Source organism: Lissotriton vulgaris, chromosome 9 (genome assembly GCF_964263255.1).
Source record: "Lissotriton vulgaris chromosome 9, aLisVul1.2, whole genome shotgun sequence".
In the NCBI taxonomy this organism is placed as follows: Eukaryota; Metazoa; Chordata; class Amphibia; order Caudata; family Salamandridae; genus Lissotriton; species Lissotriton vulgaris.
Window position 1 is genome coordinate 1,227,737,583 of NC_141697.1, and position 21,520 is coordinate 1,227,759,102.

The 21,520-nt window shown below is 47.5% G+C and overlaps 1 protein-coding gene and 2 non-coding genes across 3 annotated transcripts in view; 2 read left to right on the top strand and 1 right to left on the bottom strand.

Annotated features, from left to right (window-relative positions):
• The first annotated feature begins 947 nt into the window (after window positions 1–947).
• Window positions 948–21,520, top strand: part of IHO1 (interactor of HORMAD1 1) — a 285,901-nt gene continuing 265,328 nt past the window's right edge. The window contains exon 1 of the mRNA XM_086936886.1: window positions 948–1,003. Coding sequence (XP_086793012.1) covers window positions 948–1,003 — 56 coding nt within the window. The remainder of the gene's footprint in view (window positions 1,004–21,520) is intronic.
• Window positions 2,903–3,271, top strand: LOC147693113 (small Cajal body-specific RNA 2). Its single transcript, XR_015300272.1, has one exon.
• TRNAR-CCU (transfer RNA arginine (anticodon CCU)) lies at window positions 20,598–20,670 on the bottom strand. The gene has a single exon. It is a non-coding gene; the product is annotated as a tRNA-Arg (tRNA).

Sequence of the window (21,520 nt, forward strand, 5' to 3'; positions counted from 1 at the left end):
AGCTGTGTAAATAATAACTGTGGCAGCCCCGTGCGTGAGGTGCATCATCAGAGCTGTGTGAATAACAACTGTGAGCCCGTGCGTGAGGTGCATCATCAGAGCTGTGTGAATAACAGCTGTGAGCCCATGCCTAAGGTGCACCATCAGAGCTGTGTGAATAATAACTGCGTCAGCCTCGTGCGTGAGGTGCATCATCCACATTGCTCAGGTCACCCAAATTCCTGCACTCTCTACCACACTGCTTTCAAAAACAGCGTACTCTTGCACACACTCTCACTGCTCACCAAATCAAAGTTTGCAGAAAATTTTATGCAACGCATTGTCATACACAATGCCAATAACTCAAACTTTAATGCTGCGAAACCTATTGCATTCTAAATGCTTGTTTATGTAGGTATATTGTTCACTTGCTCTGCAATCACACACAAACGCAAATGGAATACTACTGTACAACAAAAAGGTACCCAATTTACGATTATTGACATAGAGATTTGGATACAAGCAAGAAAAGAACTACAGCCATCTTGATTATGATTTATTATTATCCACAAGTAAGACTGGCTGACTGTAAGTTTCTCCATGCACCTATGTCCTGCCACTGAATCATCTCATAAGCTATTGATTTTCTGACCATCTGATAATCGAGCCTGCATGGTGAGATGAAACCACTGTTTTAATGGGTGTGGGAGGGTATTCTTTTAATTTGAGCTCTTCAGACCCATTGCCTTATGGGAAACACTGTACGATTTATTTTTTATTTCACAGAAAAGTAATCATTGTACTGGTATATAAGTATATTAACAAGCTGCATTAGTACATATAGTTTGACATGCAAACAATTGAAAATTTTGTTTCCCCAAAACAGTGATGTATTAACTTTTGTTAAAAGTGTGCGTACATAGTGCTGAGAGGTAAAATGTCTTGCTTCTTTCAACAGATAGTAGAAAATGAATTTAAATCTCTGGAACATCAAAGATATGTTCAGTATTCCACCCGGGACAGGGTAAGTTTAATTCTTGTTACTCTTTTACACATTCTGATGGCATATTTAATATTGTGGCCTTAATTTAGGGCGCTCTGGGAATTAGACACATGTGAAGTAATCGCCTTTCTTTACACCGTTCAACCGGTATTACTTATTTAGAGCAGGGTAGCCATTCTCTGCCTGAATGAGAGATTAATAAATGCGTAATTGTCACAATTTATTGCTAATTTTTGCTTGGAAACCCATGAACTACAGCTTATTACAACCGTCCCATATTCACCTGCTATTAACAGGGCGATCAGAGGGCCTTGATGTTTTCTATCGAAGTGAAAAAATTATAATTATCCAGTGTACCTAATGTTGAAATCAACCTCACATTCTCCATCATGTTCTAATTTATAGCATTATGGCCCAGATGTACGAAAATGCATTTTGCATTTCCTAAATAACAACTCCATTGAAATCGCTATATAAGAAATGCAAACAAATATCTATGAGATTACCGTTTTCTTAATAGCGATTCCTACCGAGTAGGAATCGCTATTAGGAAATTGCAATTAGGAAATCCTATTCCATGCGTACCAATGGGCTTGTTTTGCATTTCCAAAATGCTAAACCAAGGATGGCTATGGGCAAAAGGCACCCCGTAATGTGCCCAAAAATAGTTATGCACACATATGCCCTAAGGTCTTGTGTGCGCTCTATTACACTTTATAAAACAAAAGCATCTTGGGGTTCTTTTTAGGTCGAGCCTGGGCACCGCCTGCTCTGCAAGGCATGCTGTATTCAGTTATGAACCTGAAGCTCTGCCCACTCTCCGCCCATTTTTAGGTCGAGCAGACCTACCCACAATGCGTGAGCATTGAAGGTGTCTGCTTCAGACCTATTGTGGCCCGTATTTAGGAATGTGGACAGCTACCAGACGCGCGCTTTGACGAGGTCAGATTTCACCTCGGGAGCGAGCGTCTGATAGCTGCGCATGCGCAAAGCCCTTGCTCACACACAGACACGGGCAGCCCCCACCCCTCTGCATGCACGCCCGCACACACACACAGGCGGGCGCATGCACACGCAGGCATATGGCACACATACAGGTACACTATCCCCTACCTCGCATTCTCTCTCAATCACACACAGTCACGCATGCGCACACACATTCCCTCGCGCACACACGCACACACGCGCGCACACACTCCCTCCCTCCCTCCTCCCCCCCCTCCCTCCCTCCCCCCCAGGCATACACACAGGCACGCACGCACTTCACATCAGCCCTGGGCCCCACTCACCGACTGCGCTCAGGTCAGAGGAGCCCCGCAACAGGCGCCACACTCCTCCTTCTCCCCGGCCCCCTCCTGGGGACCCGGGCTACCCCGGACGGCAGGGCGCTCCATGCGCCGCCAGCTCGCGGACCTCGGGAGGCGGGACTTCCGGTCGGCCGCGAGCTTTAGCCAATCGCAGAGGTGAGGGATAATTTCAAAGATACTAACAGTGAAAACGGACAGAGGCCTGGCACGATCAGCCGCCATATTTATAAATGAAACCGAGCCCTCGGATTGAAAGGAAAAATTGTTCAGCTATCAATAGAGCGTGATACCGTACGTTCGTATTGCGCACATCTGAGCCGTCAACCATTATATCAAAAACACTTATCTTTATGTGTCTAGTATATATGAATAATTAACATCATAACATTGCACCTTTTTCCCTTAATAATCACTCTTAAGACAAAAATAAAGATTTTGTCACTATAGATTTAATTTCTTCGACAAATAATGGGTGTTAGGTGCCATATATTTTGCCTTATCTCGTGCAATTGGGCCCTAGTTTTGTTGTCCATCTTCTATGTTTCGGTAATGATGACCCGGCAAATGATTCCCAGAATGCACTGGGCGTATTTTATGTGTATAAACCCGCGAGAAATTGGAGCGGCCGTGTGCTGAGCGGTGAGATGGTTGAATGGGTTTGTGAGTGTGTGTGGCTGTGCATGAGAGGTGATTCTGTGTGTGGGAGAACCGTGTGTTTGAGCTCCCGCTCAGCACTCATTACACATTGATCTTATTTGACCGGCTGGGTTCTCCGCTGCCGGCCTCGGGCTGGGATGAGAAGACTTCCTCGGTCGCCAGCCCCGTTGTTGGGCCCTGTGCGCAGAGGCTTTCAAATCAGGCAGCGGATCCCGTCCTCAAGGGCTCAGACATGATGATTCGATCAGATATACTAGGCTGGGGGTGCGAGGCTTCGGCCCAGAGCACCGAACTCGCCCATGAGTATTCAGCGATCCTGATCTGAGCTCCGAAGAAAAGCGGACCTGCTTCCTAGATGTTTCTTTTGGGGAGTTTGATGGTTACGTTAGCATTCGAGAGGACTTGATGTTACAGGATCTTTAATGTGGCAGGGTGAAGGTTGTCCGTGTAGGCATTGTCGGTTGAGAAAGTAATCTCGGCATACTTTTCATGACGACACTTGTTTTGTAATGTTTAGGTGCCGCTGTACACGGCGGAGCTTTTCGCTGTGCCGCGATTATATTTCACTGGACACTGCTAAGCTTTTCCCTCAGTGGAATGGGTGCCGCAAGTTGGAAATCCCATGCTCCAGAAAGCAGGTATTATGTGTGAATTACCGTGCCGCAGAGGCCGCAGGTCACAGTGCTTTCGGTCTAGCAAAGCAATGCCGGACTTATGGGCAGGATGTGTGAGTACAATGTTGGGTCATAAATCACATCTTTGAATGAAACATTTTTTTAAAGGTTTTGAAGATATCAGAAAGTACTCCGGGATTTGATGCAATGTATGCAGAAGCTAAAAGAAAGATACACCAGACTCTGTTTACGTCATCCACTGTTTGTGTTTTAGAAGCTTATGAATAGTGCAAAATGATTTTCAATGTCTTCGTGATGGGAATATACCTGTACATTACTGGTGCATGCAGATGCTCTTATTTAAAGATAACAAGACTGGAAATAATTGAAATCAAAACAGCATGCACTCAGCCGTTGCATAGAAAAATACTATACATTTGTGAGGGAGAATCATCTTTGCTGCACATGTTCAAAATGTCTGTGACAGCTCTGATGGCCATTCAATGCCACATGAAAGTTTCATGTACAGGCCCGTGCCCCTGACAAATATCCGAAGTAGGAACAGTTATTCTCACTCCTTAAAGGCAATTCATTTAATGAGGTGCCATTCAAAAGAGCTGTGAAACTGGCTTGTAGGTGTTACCTTCAGTTCATACATTCAGGTGCAAAGCAACGCAGGTAGAGCACAGAACCCCAAGGAACAAGAGAAAATATGAGGTTAAATGTGGGATTCTGTGACCAGTTCTGAAGACCCTATTTCAAAAATGATAAAGACACATTTAAAAGCGTCCTAGGAAAGTCTACCGGTGCTTTTCTGGGGAAGAAGAGTGGTCAGGTGTACATGCACTTGATGCAGAATTCGAAAAATATTAAAATCTGATTTACCAAGCATTCTGCTCCTTTCTATAAATGTGGCCAGTCTCCCCACTCATCACTAGAGACTGGGGACTGTTTGGAAAAGTAGAACCTCATCTTATCTTACCACCCCTGGCTATTTATCACTGCCCTAGTTCCCTCCCTACCATTTGCCAAGAATCGGCCCCTAAGTCTCTCCTATTCTCATTTTGCACCGTGAACCATGTTATTTTATGCATTCTCTTTTTAATTCCTTAATGATGACACACATATCTTTTTCTCTGTATCCCCCACCTCCAAAAGAAACTCTTGGATTGCCTTGTAGCAATTAAACACTGGACAGATCAAAATCAAAATTCTTGTCTTCTCCGATCATGTGCTTATTCCTCAACTCCCAATTATATTTGTAATTCCCCATAAGGCCCGCATACTCTGTGTACAATGGTTGACCTCGTTCACACAAGTCCATCTAACCTTCTTTGCCAAACTTCCCAGATTCAAATTTCTTAGCACCTCCTTTTCATGAAAGTAAACGACTAATGATGCGCAAAGAAGGCTCATGTGACACCAGGCTACCAGATCTGCCACAGCACTCTTTCTCCACTAGAATATTGTTCATTCGCTCCAGAGACAGGCCCAAGCCAAACTAGATGACCCTTTGCCAACACACTAACTACACATTTATGGCACACACACACACACACACACACACACACACACACTATGCTGCCTCACACACACACTGCGCTGCCTCACGCACACACTGCGCTGCCTCACACACACACTGCGCTGCCTCACACACACACTGCGCTGCCTCACACACACTGCGCTGCCTCACACACACACTGCGCTGCCTCACACACACTGCACTGCCACATAATTACACTGCGCTCAATGCAACATACACTCCAAATACCACTCAGTGCCACATATTTACACGCCGCATAATTACACTGCACTCAGTCCGACATACACTCCAAATACCACTCAGTGCCACATAATTACACAGCACATAATTACACTACACTGAATGCAACATACACTCCAAATACCACTCAGTGCCATATAATTACACAGCACATATTTACACTGCACTCCATGCATCATACACTCCAAATACCACTGAGTGCCACACAATACACACCACATAATTACATTGCACTCAATGCAACATTTCACTCCAAATACCACTCAGTGCCACATAATTACTCTACTGAATACAACATACACTCCCCATATTACCACTCAATGCCACATAATTACACGCCATATAATTACTATTCTCAATGCAACGTAAATACACTCCACATAATACCACTCAGTGCCATATAACTACACACCTCATACTTACACTACTCAATGCAACTTAAAAACACTCCATCTATCGCACTCACTCACTCTATCTATCGCCATCACTCTGTCTATCGATCTTTTGCCCTCCCTCTATCTATCTATCGCCCTCCCTTTATCTATCTATCGCCCTCCCTCTAACTATCTATCGCTTCGCCACAGCATCACTCAGCACCACCACAACATCACTCATGGGAAATACAACATCACTAGGCGCTACCATAGCATCACTGAACGCCACAGCATCACTCATCACCACCACAACATCACTCAGCACCACCACAGCATCAATCTGTGCAACGATTCAACAACTGGTTCAAATATGTTCTCTCAATGTTTCAAGCTTTATTACAAATGTCACAAAAAGATGTTAATATTTCACTTCTGTTCTTGGATTTTCGTCACAATAAAATACAATTAACATAATCTTCCCAAAAATTATTTACAAAAGTTTAAGCTATTGCCATTATAAATGGCAATATCTTTTATTTAAGTATTAAATATAAAAAAATTTAAAAGCCATTGTTATTTGTAATATCAATACATCTAAGTCACGTAAATACAACACATATTGCATTACAAATGCTATAGGTGTCACATTTGCGAAAGTTAAAACTATTAGCATTGTAAATGACAAAGCTATTAAGTTGTCTATTTTCAAAACTAACACATAAATATAAACTGTGTAATTTACAATACCAATAGCTCAAACTTTCCTAATGCGAGACCTATTGCATTGCAAATGCTTGTTTCAATTAGCTGCTGAGATTGTCCTTCCTCAATGTTGGCTTTTGATTTGGTTATATGCTTATTAGCCCTCCCTTAGTACCTCCCTGTCCTATATTGTAATCTCCTACCAGGACTGGACCTTTTACACGTGTCCTTACAGTATGGCTTGTATTATCTCTTCGGGAGAACTATTTACTTAATTATTCTAAAGAGCATGGGACGCCAGCTTTAGCAATGGTGGACGTTTTTGTTGTTGTTCAGTGCGCTATGCGCGTCTTCAGTTTCACAATGAGGCAACGCACCACTAGCGGGATGGACCATGCAGCTCGTTGTTTTTTGTCTTAACATTAAATCATGGCGGCCGGGCACCTTGTTTCTGGACTGTTACTGTGTATTATAGCCAATCTTAAATGTTTTCATCCAGATAAGGTGGCTGCCATAAAATATAACGCTGTGGCTGTGTTGTTTTTGTAACGCTTTAGTCCAAGCCCCTGAGTGTACCGAGCATAAGTAAAGGCAGCGCCCCAAGGGAAATGAAGAAAAGAATTTGCAGTGCAATAGGTCTCGTATTTGCGAGACTTTGACCTATTGGCATTGCAAGTGCCAGTGTTTTATTTATTTATTTGTTTAAAAAACCTGCAATAATAAAAGGCATTGTCATTTACAATACCAATAGCTCAAAGTTTCGAAAATGTAAGACCTATTGCATTGCAAATGCTACTTTTAAATTGCACATGGTCGACTTTAAGTCAATGGTAATTGCATTTTATAAATTCTAATTGTGCAGTTAGGAAATGCTTTGCACATGTGCTAAGAACTTGTAAATAGGAAATCCCTATTTGCAATTTCCTGTTCAGGGAATCACAAAAAGTGATTTCAACTGGGTTGAAATCTCACTTTGTGATTCCCTAAAGGCCTTTGTACATAAAGGCTGATTTGTGTATCTTAAAGGGCTCAAATTGTGATTTGGCCCCTTAAGAAATGCAAAAGGCTTTTGTACATCTGGCCCAAAATGCCTCCATGAATATCATGTAGTCAGAAACTGGGCCCATTAAAAAAATGAAGTTCTCCAGCAGTGGATCCTACATCGTTTCACATGCTTGCTTGATTTCTGCCCAGTGCAGGTACTGAATCTTAGGTAAAGAAAGTTTATACACATATATCATCTCATATGACATATTTGCATCTCCCTGGGGGTGTGGGTCTAGGATGCAAAGTGCCTGATATCTACTCTCTTGCAAAAAATCAAAGCAAAGCAACGGTGGCCACAAAAAGGAACAGGTTGTCTTTGTAAAGAGGAAGAATCACGATAATTCATATCTGTTGATCTATGTAAATGTAAATGTACATGTATTTATATAGCGCAAATCGCCCACATCGCAGGCATCTATGCGCTTGCTTAGGGAACCCGTCCTGGTATTCCCCTGTGAGATACCCCGGCAGGGTATCCACATGGTGAAAGCCAGGCATCCCGCCGCGAGGGGCCGTTGTGGAGATTAAGCAAGTGTGAACCCGTGAGTCGAGTAGGCACCGGAGCGAGAATTATCGAGTCCGTGGAATTATTGAGCCCAACCCCCCGTCGGGGTGGGGAATTGAACCCTGGTCCGAGGCCGATCTCAGCTTCCGGGTCTGCCGCCTCTAACCCCTGAGCCACACTTCTCCACTTCTATGCATCTGAAAAGATAGGCGCTCCAGTTGTTCAAAACGGAAATTAATTTGGTAGACTGTGATGCTTCTTTTTGATATCTAGCAAGTTTTAGAGTGATGCTGGATGGTGTAGTTTGAAACTGAAAGGCCTATTCCCTGATTGCACTTAGTAGTATCCAGGAATATTAGACTAGTACTACCCATTTGCTACAAAATGCTATTCTTTCTTTATTTCTTTATTTCGGTTAAGACAACCATAAAAGAATACAGTACAATATTTATACATTCATCATGAAATGAAATAGGGTACCGATAAAATAAGATGAAGTTTGGTACAAACATACATAAGATATCTGCACAGTTAGGGGCTAATAATTTATCGGAATGGAAAGTCTTACAGACACAATGTAAATTTATCGATCGAGGTAATACATATTTTAAAAGAATAAATACGTGCAGTAATTCAATCTAAAAAGACTTAAAAAATACCAGGAACTAGTATAATAAAAGTGGTACGGTAAATAAGTATCCAGATCATAACAATCTGTAAACATTATGCAAGGAGGAGTTAAAATTTAAATATATGAGTAACTTTGGTGCACAACCATTTTGCTTGACCTATTAGCATTCAGTGAGTTAAGTTCAAAACCAATTCATATCTCATTACAATCCTGTTATATTTTTAGTCCATATCTTTTCCTGACTATTGCCACAGCAAGGAACAAGCATTTACAATGCAATGGTTTCGCCTTTGTTAAAGTTAGAGCTATTGGCATTGCTCTTGACATTATTTTTATTTATGTATTTTTTAACATAAATAAATGGCATTGTCATTTACAATGCCACTAGCTTTATCTCTCGCAAATGACACACAGAGCCCCCCCCACACACACAGCCACACAAAGCTCCCCACACACACAGCCGCACAAAGCTCCCCACACACACAGCCGCACAAAGCTCCCCACACACACAGCCACACAAAGCTCCCCACACACACAGCCACACAAAGCTCCCCACACACACAGCCACACAAACCTCCCCACACACACAGCCACACAGAGCCCTCCACACACACCCACATGGCACAAGCAGGCAACAGGGGCACACTGAGGCACAAGCAGGCAACAGGGGCACACGGACGCACAAGCAGGCAACAGGGGCACACTGAGGCACAAGCAGGCAACAGGGGCACACGGAGGCACAAGCAGGCAACAGGGGCACAAGCAGGCAACAGGGGCACAAGCAGGCAACAAGGGCACACGGAGGCACAAGCAGGCAACAGGGGCACACGGAGGCACAAGCAGGCAACAGGGGCGCACAAGCAGGCAACAGGGGCACGAAAACTGAGGCACAAGCAGGCGACAGGGGCACACGGAGGCACAAGCAGGCAACAGGGGCACACGGAGGCACAAGCAGGCAACAGGGGCGCACAAGCAGGCAACAGGGGCACGAAAACTGAGGCACAAACAGGCGACAGGGGCACACGGAGGCACAAGCAGGCAACAGGGGCACACGGAGGCACAAGCAGGCAACAGGGTCAGGAAAACAAGCACAAGCAGGCAAAAGGGTCACAAGCAGGAATTGTAATTTAGACGGGGCTGAAGTGGAGAACGGTCAGTAGGGAAGTAGTGTGGCTGGTGCAGTGGTACCAAGTGGTACCAATTATTCTGCAATTGACACTTGCTTTATTCCCACCTTTCTGTTTACAGACTACACTCCGAGCTACTGTAGTGGCAGTATCCTCTGAGCTCGTGTCGCAGAGCTGCCAGGTGGCGCAATGTATATTCAAGAGCACGTATGGGCCCCTATGTATAATATAGTCTCGGCGTGAAAGCAGCAAAATACAAAAAATATGTATGATTACAGCTTTACAGATGAACAGCAGTAAAGATGCATGATTAGAAATAGTGAGTTTAAACTACTAGTGTGAACTTTTTGGGTGTGTTCCTGCCTAATCAAATATATGAAGAATGCTACCTTTTTTTACTGGATCTGTACTATAAATGTATTAAAATGTGTTTTATTGGAATACAAATGGCTTAATTAAATCCCTCCTTCAGAAACAAAAAGAGTAGCTTTGGGTTCAAAAAGAAGGTTGTGTGCTAAAGGTCACACTGTGTGACAGAGCTTGGGTATAGTAGTCGTTTTACAAAGTGCACTTAAGCCGAAGCTGGTTTAGCATTTACTGTATTTTTGTAGGGACCTTGTATGTAGGAGACCTGTTTGTACCTTAGTAAATATGGGCCAAAGCTTTAACGACTCACTCATCGAAACAGTTTGCTAATCCTGCCACTATTTAATTAAATTCCAGAAAAAATATGTAATGCGTTTTTAAAGACCACTTGCTGATGGCAGCTGCGTCCTTTGCCATGGTGGTCCCCTGTCATGCTCCATAAATGGCACATGCCATCCAGGTTACTTTGGAGGGTGGCACAGGGGCACAGCGTGGCGATCTCTTTCACGCAGAGGGACGGTTTCAAGACCTCAACAAAGAGAGGCATTCGCCCCTCCATGCCCCCTGCCCCCTGCGGGGGGCGTGTCACAACTAGCAGGCCTGGCGTGCACCAAGCACATCTGTCACTTGTGAGGAAATAAATGGCTCTCCGTGTGGCCAATGGGCTGGCAGTGACTCAGGAGGTCAGCCAACCATGGCAGCCCACCAGCACCTGCCGCCATTTACGCGACACCCCGGCCAGCACGCACAAAGCCAGGACGCACTCTCTGAACCCGGATCACCAAGGGGTGACCTAAGGCACACAAAACATCCCCCCCAAGGAAGGTTGGCATTTGGAACCCTCCACCCAGCCTTTGTTACAGCGTGGCCCTACACCAATGTCTGCCAAAAAACACCTGCATTACCATAATGTCTGTGCGGGTTCAATGTGCTAAATTACATTAACGCATCTCTCTCCTGCATACATACACAGAACCGTCTGCTTCAGAAACGTGTTTCTAAAACTCCCGTCAAAGTTTTATCTCTCTACTTTGGTTTCCAGTTGATTTTCCCATACTACAAACGGGCTGCGTTAAACCTCTTTACTTCAGGTGTGTATCTTGTGTACAATATGTGATCTCTTTACTCGCTCTCTGATTAACCTGTAGCAGTTAGAATCAAGGAAAGGCGAACTCCCCGTTTCATCCTTCCGAGGTCGATACCCCAACCATCATGCAAACGGGTGATAGTAACACCTGTTATGTACAGCGCCTATTGGTGGCAAAAAGTGCAACATTAAGCGCTGTAAATAATATTTCATGCTGGCTCCTACTCAGCCCCCAGGTGCCTTCCGTCAACCTCAAAAATTGAGCCCCATCAGGACCACGGATCACCTCTTTCCTAAAGATGCTTTGCACAGCTGTGCACAGGAAGGCTCAAACAACAGGCAGAATTTTTGGCTGTCTTCCTTGGAGGAGTCTTCTTTGGGGAACAGAGTAAATAAAAGACCATGGCGGGGATATTAACCTTGTCTTAAAACATAAAAAATTAGCCTGGTCTTAAAACATAGCCCGAGTCCAGTGCCCCTGGTGGGCACAGGATAGAGGCAGCCTGAGAGGAGACCACAGCAGAATTAACAAGCGTGTCATGCCTTGTAGAAACCATTACAAAGGATGGTTCGATATACACTGATGCACTGTGTAACAAGTGCACTTTGCACAAAACTCAATTAAATGAATGACATTCCTATGGAATGGTTTCACATGGTCATGCTAAAGTTTTCTGCCGAGTCATCCAAAGACCTTCCTCCTTCCAGTGTCCTCCCTGACACTCCTGTCGAACTGCCAAGATTCTGCTCCCCTTACCTACCTTGCACCAAACAGAGCAGCAATCTGCAAAACCAGATCGCTCAAGGTCCCTTCTGCCTCGTGTAAGTGGTTCATTTTAACTAAGTTATTTTATTTGTATTCTGGGTCTTGTAACTGATTTTCTCATTATAAGCCCGAGAATGCAAAGAACAAGACTGGACTGGATGAAAGAGAAATAGAATGAGCATCTCAAACAAAGACCTGGAGGGTCTCACCCCTGCCCCAGTTCATCCCTGTAAAACCAGTCACCCTGAGCTCCCCTGCAGAGTGGGCCTCCACGCTGCGCATTCGCACACCAACTCTCCACACCTAAGACGTAGGCGTAGCAGCCCTCACCGAGACCAGCCACACACCTTGTTCTACCCACTCTAAGCATCCACGCACCAAATCTAAAATCCGAGAATCACTCCTGGGAAGCAATCAAATTTTGAGCACACCAAAATGACCCAGCCAAAGTTTTAACCCAGAATATACACCAGAACTGATCAAATAAGAAACTTTACAATGCAATGTTAAATCCCAGAATAAATACGCATGCCTTCCATGGGCACAACAAAGTCTACAATTAGGACGAATATGCAGTCCTTACTATCATGGCTGGGTGACTGGGGTAATATTAAACAAACGCTGCACCCAGATCTGTTCGCTCCGAAGCGAACAGCGTTTCTTCCATGAAAGCAGCATTGCATGTTACTCAGAAAAAAAATTACAGCAGATTTAGGAAAGAATGACAGCAGTTTCGGGCTTACATTAAGTTGTGTACTTCCTGTTGCAAAAGGAAAGATTGCTAGAGCAGATGGTAATTAAAGAGGGTTGTGCTGCAGTTTAAAGGCGTGTGTCTGGGTTATTGTACTACAACATCACTACAAGCAGGGAGCTGTCACACTGTGGCGTCACATTGTTGCTGTAGCTAGTTGGACGGTCAAGGGCATCACATTTGAAACGAAACATACACCACATATACAAAGAGGCATGCAGACAGAAGTGCACACAGGACAGGTGCACCGACACCTGCACACAAAGAGCAATCCAGACACACTCACAAACAGACGCTGCCCCAAACATATACACGCGCACGGGACACCCGGACGAACCACACCGACTCGCCCTCGAAGAATACACAGACTCACGCTGTCACACACAAACACACCGACATAAAATGCACCGAAAATAAGGTAAGTGGCATACAGACACCGCAATACCCAATCCCACACACAAAAAGCCCTCACTCGCACTCAGTTGAATACAGAGTCACACACTCTCCGACTGATACAGATACCCCTCTGCACACAGTCACGCAAACAGGTGCATACACCGACTTAAAAATACACGTAAACTCAGGGGCATGGCACACAGAGACCGGAACACGCGAACTCACACACTAAAAACCAACATGTGGACACAGCCAATACTCAGGCACATACACGCCGGCAAACACACAAAGACACAAATACCCCTGTGCACACCAGCACTCACAGTTACACAAACACGCCACAAATGTGCGTTCTCTACCTAACGTCGTGCAGTGAATCTCTGCCGCGTACATAGCTTCGGGTGCCCTTCGCTGCACCTGCAGACACCCTGCCGCTGCGCATGCTCAAACACTAAAAGGCGCGCTCCACGGCACAGCAGCCTGGCACACTTGTGGTCACTTATAATTCGGCGCTTAGAAGCACAAGAACCCACTGCAGTGGCCTGTAAAGCACTACGGGGCACATGTAATTCACATTATATTCCAACATAGATAAGTAGTACCTCAGAATGAACAGAGAGGAGGATAAGATGTAGAGGGGTAGGTGGATGCAGGGAAGCATGGATGTAGAGGAGGATAAGAGGTAAAAGGGTAGGTGGATGGAGGGAAGCATGGACGGAGAGGATGATAAGAGGTGAGGGGGGTAGGTGGATGGAGAGAAGGATGGATCGACGGACAAGGGACAAATGGAAAGAGTTTAGATTGAAGGGGTGGATGAGAGAAGGGTGGACAGAGGGACAGACACAGATGAGTGGGTGGATGGAGCTAGGGATGGCTGGGTGGGAGGAGAGAGGGACAGATGTATCAATGGACGTACCTCCTGTTCGCGTACCTGTGTCAAGTGCTGCTCATTGTGACGCGTCTCTGACTCGCGCTGTGGTAGCCTTTGAGGTTCACTGTGACGTGTGTCAGACTCGGGCTGTGGCTGTCGTTGATCATTGTGACGTGTCTCGGAGTCAAGGTTAGGCCGTGGTTGTTCGCTGTGACGTGATTCTGTCTCTCGCTGCGGGGTTAACGTCACACAGGGCTCATGCTGCACTTGGCATTGACGTGCTTCTAGTCCACGCTGCTGCTGCGACGCCTCTTGCGGTGCCTCCTTTGCTGATAGTGTTGTCAAGCCTATGTCGACCTGGCGCTGGGGTGCCTCGAGCTGCTGCAGCGGGCCCTGACGTCTTTCGTCCACCTCGTGTATGCTGCACTTGGCATGGACGTGCTTCTAGTCCACGCTGCTGCTGCGACGCCTCTTGCGGTGCCTCCTTTGCTGATAGTGTTGTCAAGCCTATGTCGACCTGGCGCTGGGGTGCCTCGAGCTGCTGCAGCGGGCCCTGACGTCTTTCGTCCACCTCGTGTCCCGACGAGGGCGCAGCATTGCCTCTGCCGCCATCTTGGGACCCACATAAATAAAAATTGTAACCTCCCCATTCCGACGTCTCTTGAGAGCGCATGCGCCACGTAGACATTGAAAACGGCTTCCGATTTTCTCCACAATCTTTCTCTTCTCCTAAATAGTAACGAAAATAACCCTGTTTCAACATGGCCACAAACGAGCGCAGACGCCACATTGACATGGGATGGTAAACTAAAAAAACTATCGCCATTTTTAAATGGTAATATGACCCAGACTGAGATTATAGAGTCAACTGGGAGGGTTCATTCAATAACTGAGCATAAACCTGTAGACGCAGATTTTGTATTTGACGATCGTGAACAAGCCCGTCAGACATAAAACAAGTCTCACGCTTCCCGCGTGAGACGCGATCGGCCCGGTCGGGTCTTGTAGAGCGGATGGCCCCCCTGGTCTACAGGACCCACTCGGGGGGGAACCACCGACCTCAGGGCTATCCAGGGGGAGGGAAGGCCCAAGGACCCAGCGCCGCCTCAGTCACGCGGGCGGGGGCTTCGTTTGCAGCCTGCTGGACCCGACCGCTAAAGGATTCCAGCGGGAGGGGCTGGAGCGCTCTCGCAGCGCGGAGCTGCAGGCAGGCAGAGAGACACAGAGCGGTGCGAGTCAGCGGGAAGGGGCGGCTCGCACCGCGGGGGATATCAACAATACCTTGGCACTTGCAGGCAGGCTGGCAACCCCAAAACCAAGGGGGGAAACAAACGTTGCGGGCCCCGAGCCCGATGATAGTCTCGGTGGCGGCTTTTCTCCGGGGACAGATGCGACACGGGGCAGGAGAGACGTAGAAGTGCCGGCAATGCCGGACCAGACACGGGGGCGTTCCCGGCGTCGCGTGACGTCGGCAAAAGCCAAAGAATGTCGGGAACGCCCCCGTGTCTGGTCCGGCATTGACGGACAGGCCCCTCGTCCAATGGCAAGGCTCCGTTTACGGAGCCAGCCAATCAAGGACGAGGGCCGAACAAAAGCCACACTACGGTTCTCAACAGGATTTCGCCTGCGCGGAAAAGCTGCGCAGAGCGCAGCTTCCGCTAGGCGAAACCTAAAAAACGGCTCAGGCTAAATACTATAGTCTGTGATGTATCCCCCTTGAACACTCTTTCTCCATCTTTAATTTTTCAAAAGCCTAAAAGAAGGCAAATGAGTTTGATCCACGGCAAGGTCTTTACCGGTGTCAGGTCTCTATCACCAAATTCCCGCTCTCACGTGAGTCGTGCATGCGCAGAGGACTTTACCCTCGCAGCCAACTGTAACTTCCCTTGTCGTGGGGGCCCCCTTTCACTCGACGCCATCTTAAGGTCGTCCGAGTTCCCGTGCGGGATATCCGTAAGAAGGACAGCGTGGACTCCCCCCCCCCCCTTTCCCCGCACTCTCTTCCGCCGGAGCGGATATCCGGCCCCCGGGAAATTCTGGGGAGGGGCATATAGCCGTCTCCCCCTGGGTGACCCATCCGTGATGGGTGCCGCCTCCCCCCGGGCACTCCCATCCATAATGGGTGGCGCCCCCCCTAGGGACCTTGAAATCACTGCTCACCAATCATGACCTTACCGCCACAGGCCAGATAGTTGACCGACTATCTGCCCCCCCCCACACCTCCTATAGGTCATGTCTCCTCAACCTCACTAGCCAAGCTATCATGTCTCCTATCAATAAGTCATTCCCCACCCTGGACAGGTGTACCCCATCATCAGACTAACAGTGATCGCCCCAGATGCACCCATGAGATATGCTTTGAAGATGAGCAGAGCGAAACAATTTCTCCATTTTATTGTTGACCCTCTTTACCGAATGGTTCAACGCTGTTGTGGACAAACCACCCCGCCATACCCTCCTCGGAATCATGTGAGACCAAGCTATTGTACAACCCGGGAGCGTCTTTGCTCACCAACTAACTGCAGAAAGTATGTGCTCAATTAAAGCTCGTCTGCCCAACCTTACCAAGTCATTGCCCCCAATGTGCACTATGACTACAGATGGCGGTGACCTGTGCCGTCCTAATAATTCTTCCACAAAACTTTGTAGTCGGTCAATACACAGGCCGTCCTTCCCATGGAAGGACACCCTGAAACCATATTCCTCAGATGTTTGGATCGCATCACCTGCCTTGAATATGTCCCCATATTTTTACAAAATGGGGTAACCCTGTGTCCCTCAGAACCTGGGTATATGTGATTGACAAAAAAGTGGTTCTGTCGGGTATTATACAATCTCTTTGGGTTAGGCTGAAGACCGCTCTAAAACACAAACAAGCAAAACTCTCTGATATCCAAAGTTTTTATATATATTAAAAACAAAAACCAATGAAACAATAAAATGGAATTACTTCATTCCACTACATTGCTAACAAACATAAGTGCAGTGACTGTAGTGAATCCAGTGACAAATGTGAAACATGTAGTGACACTTATATACAAGGACGTTAAATCAATACACTTTACAAAAAAGGGGAAGGGAGAGGGGGAAGAGTAGAACAATATGTTTTTTTATCGTTTTGTGGCCAGTTTCATCCTAGTAAAAGTTCCAAGGAAAGCAAGGAATTATTGTCCATATTCCTGGAATTATCTTGGCCAAAAGGAAGAGCGTCGACGTTTCGACCCTGGTTGCGCCCCAGTTGGTGGTCGCGGCGGGTCTTTATCAAGAGTTTTGCTTGTTTGTGTTTTAGAGCTGTCTTCAGCCTAACCCAAAGAGATTGTATAATACCCGACAGAACCACTTTTTTGTCAATCAATTGAATATGTCCCCGGCACTCCTCACGTATGAGTGGCCATGACCCAGACCACTCGTCTTCCATTCCTTGTTCCTGAAGTGGTGGTTAGCTGACACTGTGCCGGTCCCAATTTCCGCCCTGCGTCACAGGCTCGTGAAACTGTAATCCAAACAAAAGACAACAAGCGTGAGTGCACTTCTTCAGTAACTTACAACATGTGCAGCCGCACGTACCGTTTGAAAAAATTCGAGGACCAGCGGCCTAATTGTTTAACATTATTTGCCCGCAGACCCCCAGGCGTTGCTTCTGTTACGGCCCCTATCCTGAATGAATGGGTCCCAAAATCACTTGGGTTCAAGCCCGCAGCTGCAATCGTGATTGCCAGCACCCTCTGAAACTGAAACTTCGTTAACGGGGTGCCGTCCCCATGTCGCAGCGAGGCCCCCCCACGTTGTCAACCTCTGTTTGAGGTAGGCCTCAACATGCCTCACTGGACAACAGGGACTACTTGGAGCGCGCTGCAACACAATGCTATTCCCCTGGGCCTCCTGATCCGTCTTTGACCTGGCTATCGTGATCAGCAGAGAATCCCCCTTCACTTGCGTGTGATCCCTGCGGAGACCCCCTCCGTATCTTTTTTGTTGGCAGCCACTAGTTCGCTCACCCGCAGGGCCCCATAGAAAGCCAACGAGAACGCTGCCCGGAATAGTACAACCTCGCTAGGTGAGGAGCATGTGTCCTCCAGTTTAGCCAACAAGGAGGTCAACTTGTCAAATCCTATTGGGTGCCTGTTATCCATTTTGCACCCTTCTAAGCGCCGCCAGCCGCGCAGCGCCTTCCTGACTATAAAGGAGTCCGTTGGGTACCTGATCCCCTGGAGCTGAGCTATAAACGATATGGCGGCCTTATACCGACTGGCGGTTGCCGCCGACCGGCCCTCCTCATGAAGTGCCACTAAAAATTGGGTAAAGGACCCCTCCTGACCCCATCTATGCTCCCATGCCGGGCCCAAAAAGGCGCAGTACTAACGGAACGCCCCTTCATAAGCTTTCCTTGTCCTAGGCGCTAAACTGGCTGCCACGAGGTTTTGAAGTCCGGGGCGCCGATTTGCCATAATGCTTTGGGAAATGGCGCTGCCACTAGCTCCGCTGAGGGTAAACAATCCCTGAAAGCCTGCATTTTGAAACGAGAGAGCGCATCAGCTGCATTATTCAGTACACCCGGCACATGTTTTGCCCTGAATTGTACGTTTAATCTGAAGCCTTTCAACACAATTTCCTTCAACAGTCGCAATATTCATTTGCAGCGTGCCGCCTGCTGATTAATGCACTCAACAACAGTCATGTTATCGGACCAAAATACCACCGAGCGGTCTCTGAACTCCTCCGGCCATGCCGACAGAGCCACCTAGATGGGGAAGAGCTCTAGAAAGCCAATGTTACTCGTCAAACCGCTTGTTTCCCACCATGCTGGCCATCTTTGGGCCGGCCAACGGTTTCCAAGGATCGCGCCAAACCCCACGCTACCCGCCGAGTCGGTCCATAAGCCTAGTTCCGCCGCCGACGAGGCCGGGGCTTTGCTCCAGACTACTCGGCCGTTGAAGTCCGCCAGGAATGCCAGCCGAATGAGCATGTCCTGGCGAACGTCTGCCGACAGTCTCGTGCGATGGTGCCCTTCCTTGAGGCCAACCATGGTCTGAGCAATGAACCGTGAGAAAGGGCGAGCCATCGGTATCACCCTTAATGCAAAGTTAAGCTGACCCACTGTTTGCTGTAATTGGTGCAGTGTCACTTTCTCATTCCGTAGACACTGCACCAGGGAAGACCTGAATTTGGCGATCTTCTCTGCCAGCAAGCGGAAGCAACCCTCCACGGAGTCTAGTTCGATGCCCCGAAACTCCAGGGAGGTAGTCGGCCCCACCGTCTTACCTGGCGCCAACGGTACCCCGAAACCCCGCACGAGTACGCAAAATTCCTGCAATGCCCGTGCACAGTCCCGAGAGCCCGCTGGGCCGAGAAACAGGAAGTCATCAAGATAATGCATCACATGTTGATGCCCTGTGACCTTCGAGAACACCCAATCCAGAAAAGAGCGAAACATTTCAAAATAGGCACACGAAATCGAACAACCCATTGGCATGCATATATCCATGTAGTATTTCCCCTGAAACGTAAAACCCAGTAAGTGCTGATCTTGGGGATGCACCGGAAGCAACCTAAATGCAGGTTCAATATCCGATTTTGCTAACAATGCACCGGGGTCTAAGCGATTCAACATTACCACTGCGTCATCGAAAGATGCATACCTCACACTGCAAATGTCAGGATCGATCGCTTCATTAATGGAAGCCCCCTTTGGTGCCGACAAATTATGGATGAGCCTGTACTCCCCCGGGTCCTTTTTAGGCACTACCCCTAATGGGGAACACACAAAATCGGCCGTTGGTGGGTCACAAAAAGGTCCTGCAACCCGCCCCAAGCCAACCTCCTTGGCAATCTTTGTGGCGGCAACCGCCGGGTTGCGCTGAACTGACAGTTGGTTTTTACATGAGGGGGCCCCCCGAAAATCACCCGCCGGGATCCTGAAGCCATATGAGAAGCCATCTCGCAGGATCCCAGCGGACGCATGATCAGGGTATTTGTTCAGCCACGGGGTCAAAGCCAGGATATCTACGGGCGATGGTGTGGACTTCCGTAGCGCCGTATCAATCCTGCTTAGTACCCCCTTTATCTCCGGTACCATTGGCTCTGGATCGGCAGCTAGTTTCGGGGTGTGAGGTGTTACCACAACTAGAGCACGCATGCCTGAACCTACACGTTCCTTGTGGCCTGCTACACGTCCCCCTATTGAAACCCCAACACACTCCTTGCTTGTTTCCGCCCGATCTGGGCTGAGACTCCCCCCCCGTAATTTGGTCGAAGGGCCTGAGGCTGTTTTTGTGGAAAGGCCCTGGAGCCGATTGTGCTTGACCCTGAACCACCGGCTGATCCAGGCAAGAGCTGCGCATGCCACGATACAGCAGGGGCAGCTGGTGACATTTGACAGTGGTGAGGCGTAAGCTAATTTGCAAATTGCAAATCAAGTTAAATAAAAAATATATATAATGTCATACATGAGGTCACGTTGAGAGTGCAAAACCTTAATCATGGCAGCTGCTTTCCCCCTGGGATAAAATCGACTTGAAGCCAGGCCTCAAATCTAAAACACACAACATCAGATTGCTTATAAACTGCAAAAACACATATTTACTCCACCCCAGATGGGACTCGAAAACTGCAAAAAAACACATATTTACTCCACCCCAGATGGGACTCGAACCCACAATCCCTGGCTTAGGAGGCCAGTGCCTTATCCATTAGGCCACTGGGGCTGCTTACAACACGATCCAACTGGGGCGGTTTAAGGCAGAATCCATTCATCTACACGTACTTCCTCCTCGAACTGAATGTTCTACACACTTGTCTCTATGAAACAAGAATATACAAAGTAGCTATTGGGGTTACTTCTCCGAGGGCCCTGTCAGGGCGAGGGGACATTCTGGAAAACTGGTGCAGTGTCAGACATGTAACACTCGTAGGAAAAGGCACTAATTGGGAAAACTAGCAATTTGACACTGGTAACTCGTGCAAGGGGGGTGTTTTCTACAAAGTATCAGTTTCACATTTGTATCCTACCTGAGAGCTGGACCTCGAGCAAGGGACAGCATCACGCACGCATTTACCACGACCTTCGGGGCAGATGAAGGAGCATTGTAAACTAGCACTGTTCATGGGGTTTCTGCACCAGCTCAGTGTCCCACCTGTAATCCACGTGAAAGGAGCCATTTTGCGCACACTAGTAGTTCCACTCCTGTTACTCTGGCGAGAGGGCAAGTCTTTGAAACTAGCATTGTTTAAGACCAGTAACCCGTGAGAAAGGAGACTTCTCTGTAAACTAGCCATTTCATAAACAAGAAGCCGCAGTACGAGTGAGGGAGAGGGTTCGGCCCCCCCCCGACAGGTGGTTATGTACCCGGGCTATGTATTGACCAGCCAATCCTGGCGCTGTATGCAGCGCCAGGATTGGCTGGGGGGGGCACCATGACTGCTCGCCCAGTCGCCCTGTACAACCCCGGGGGCTGCGGCCCACCTCCTGGTCCTCTCTCTAAGGGGAAATTCACAGGGAATCAATCTGCGCATGCGCGGGCTAGTTTCTGCCCATAAATCTACTTGCGCAGTTGC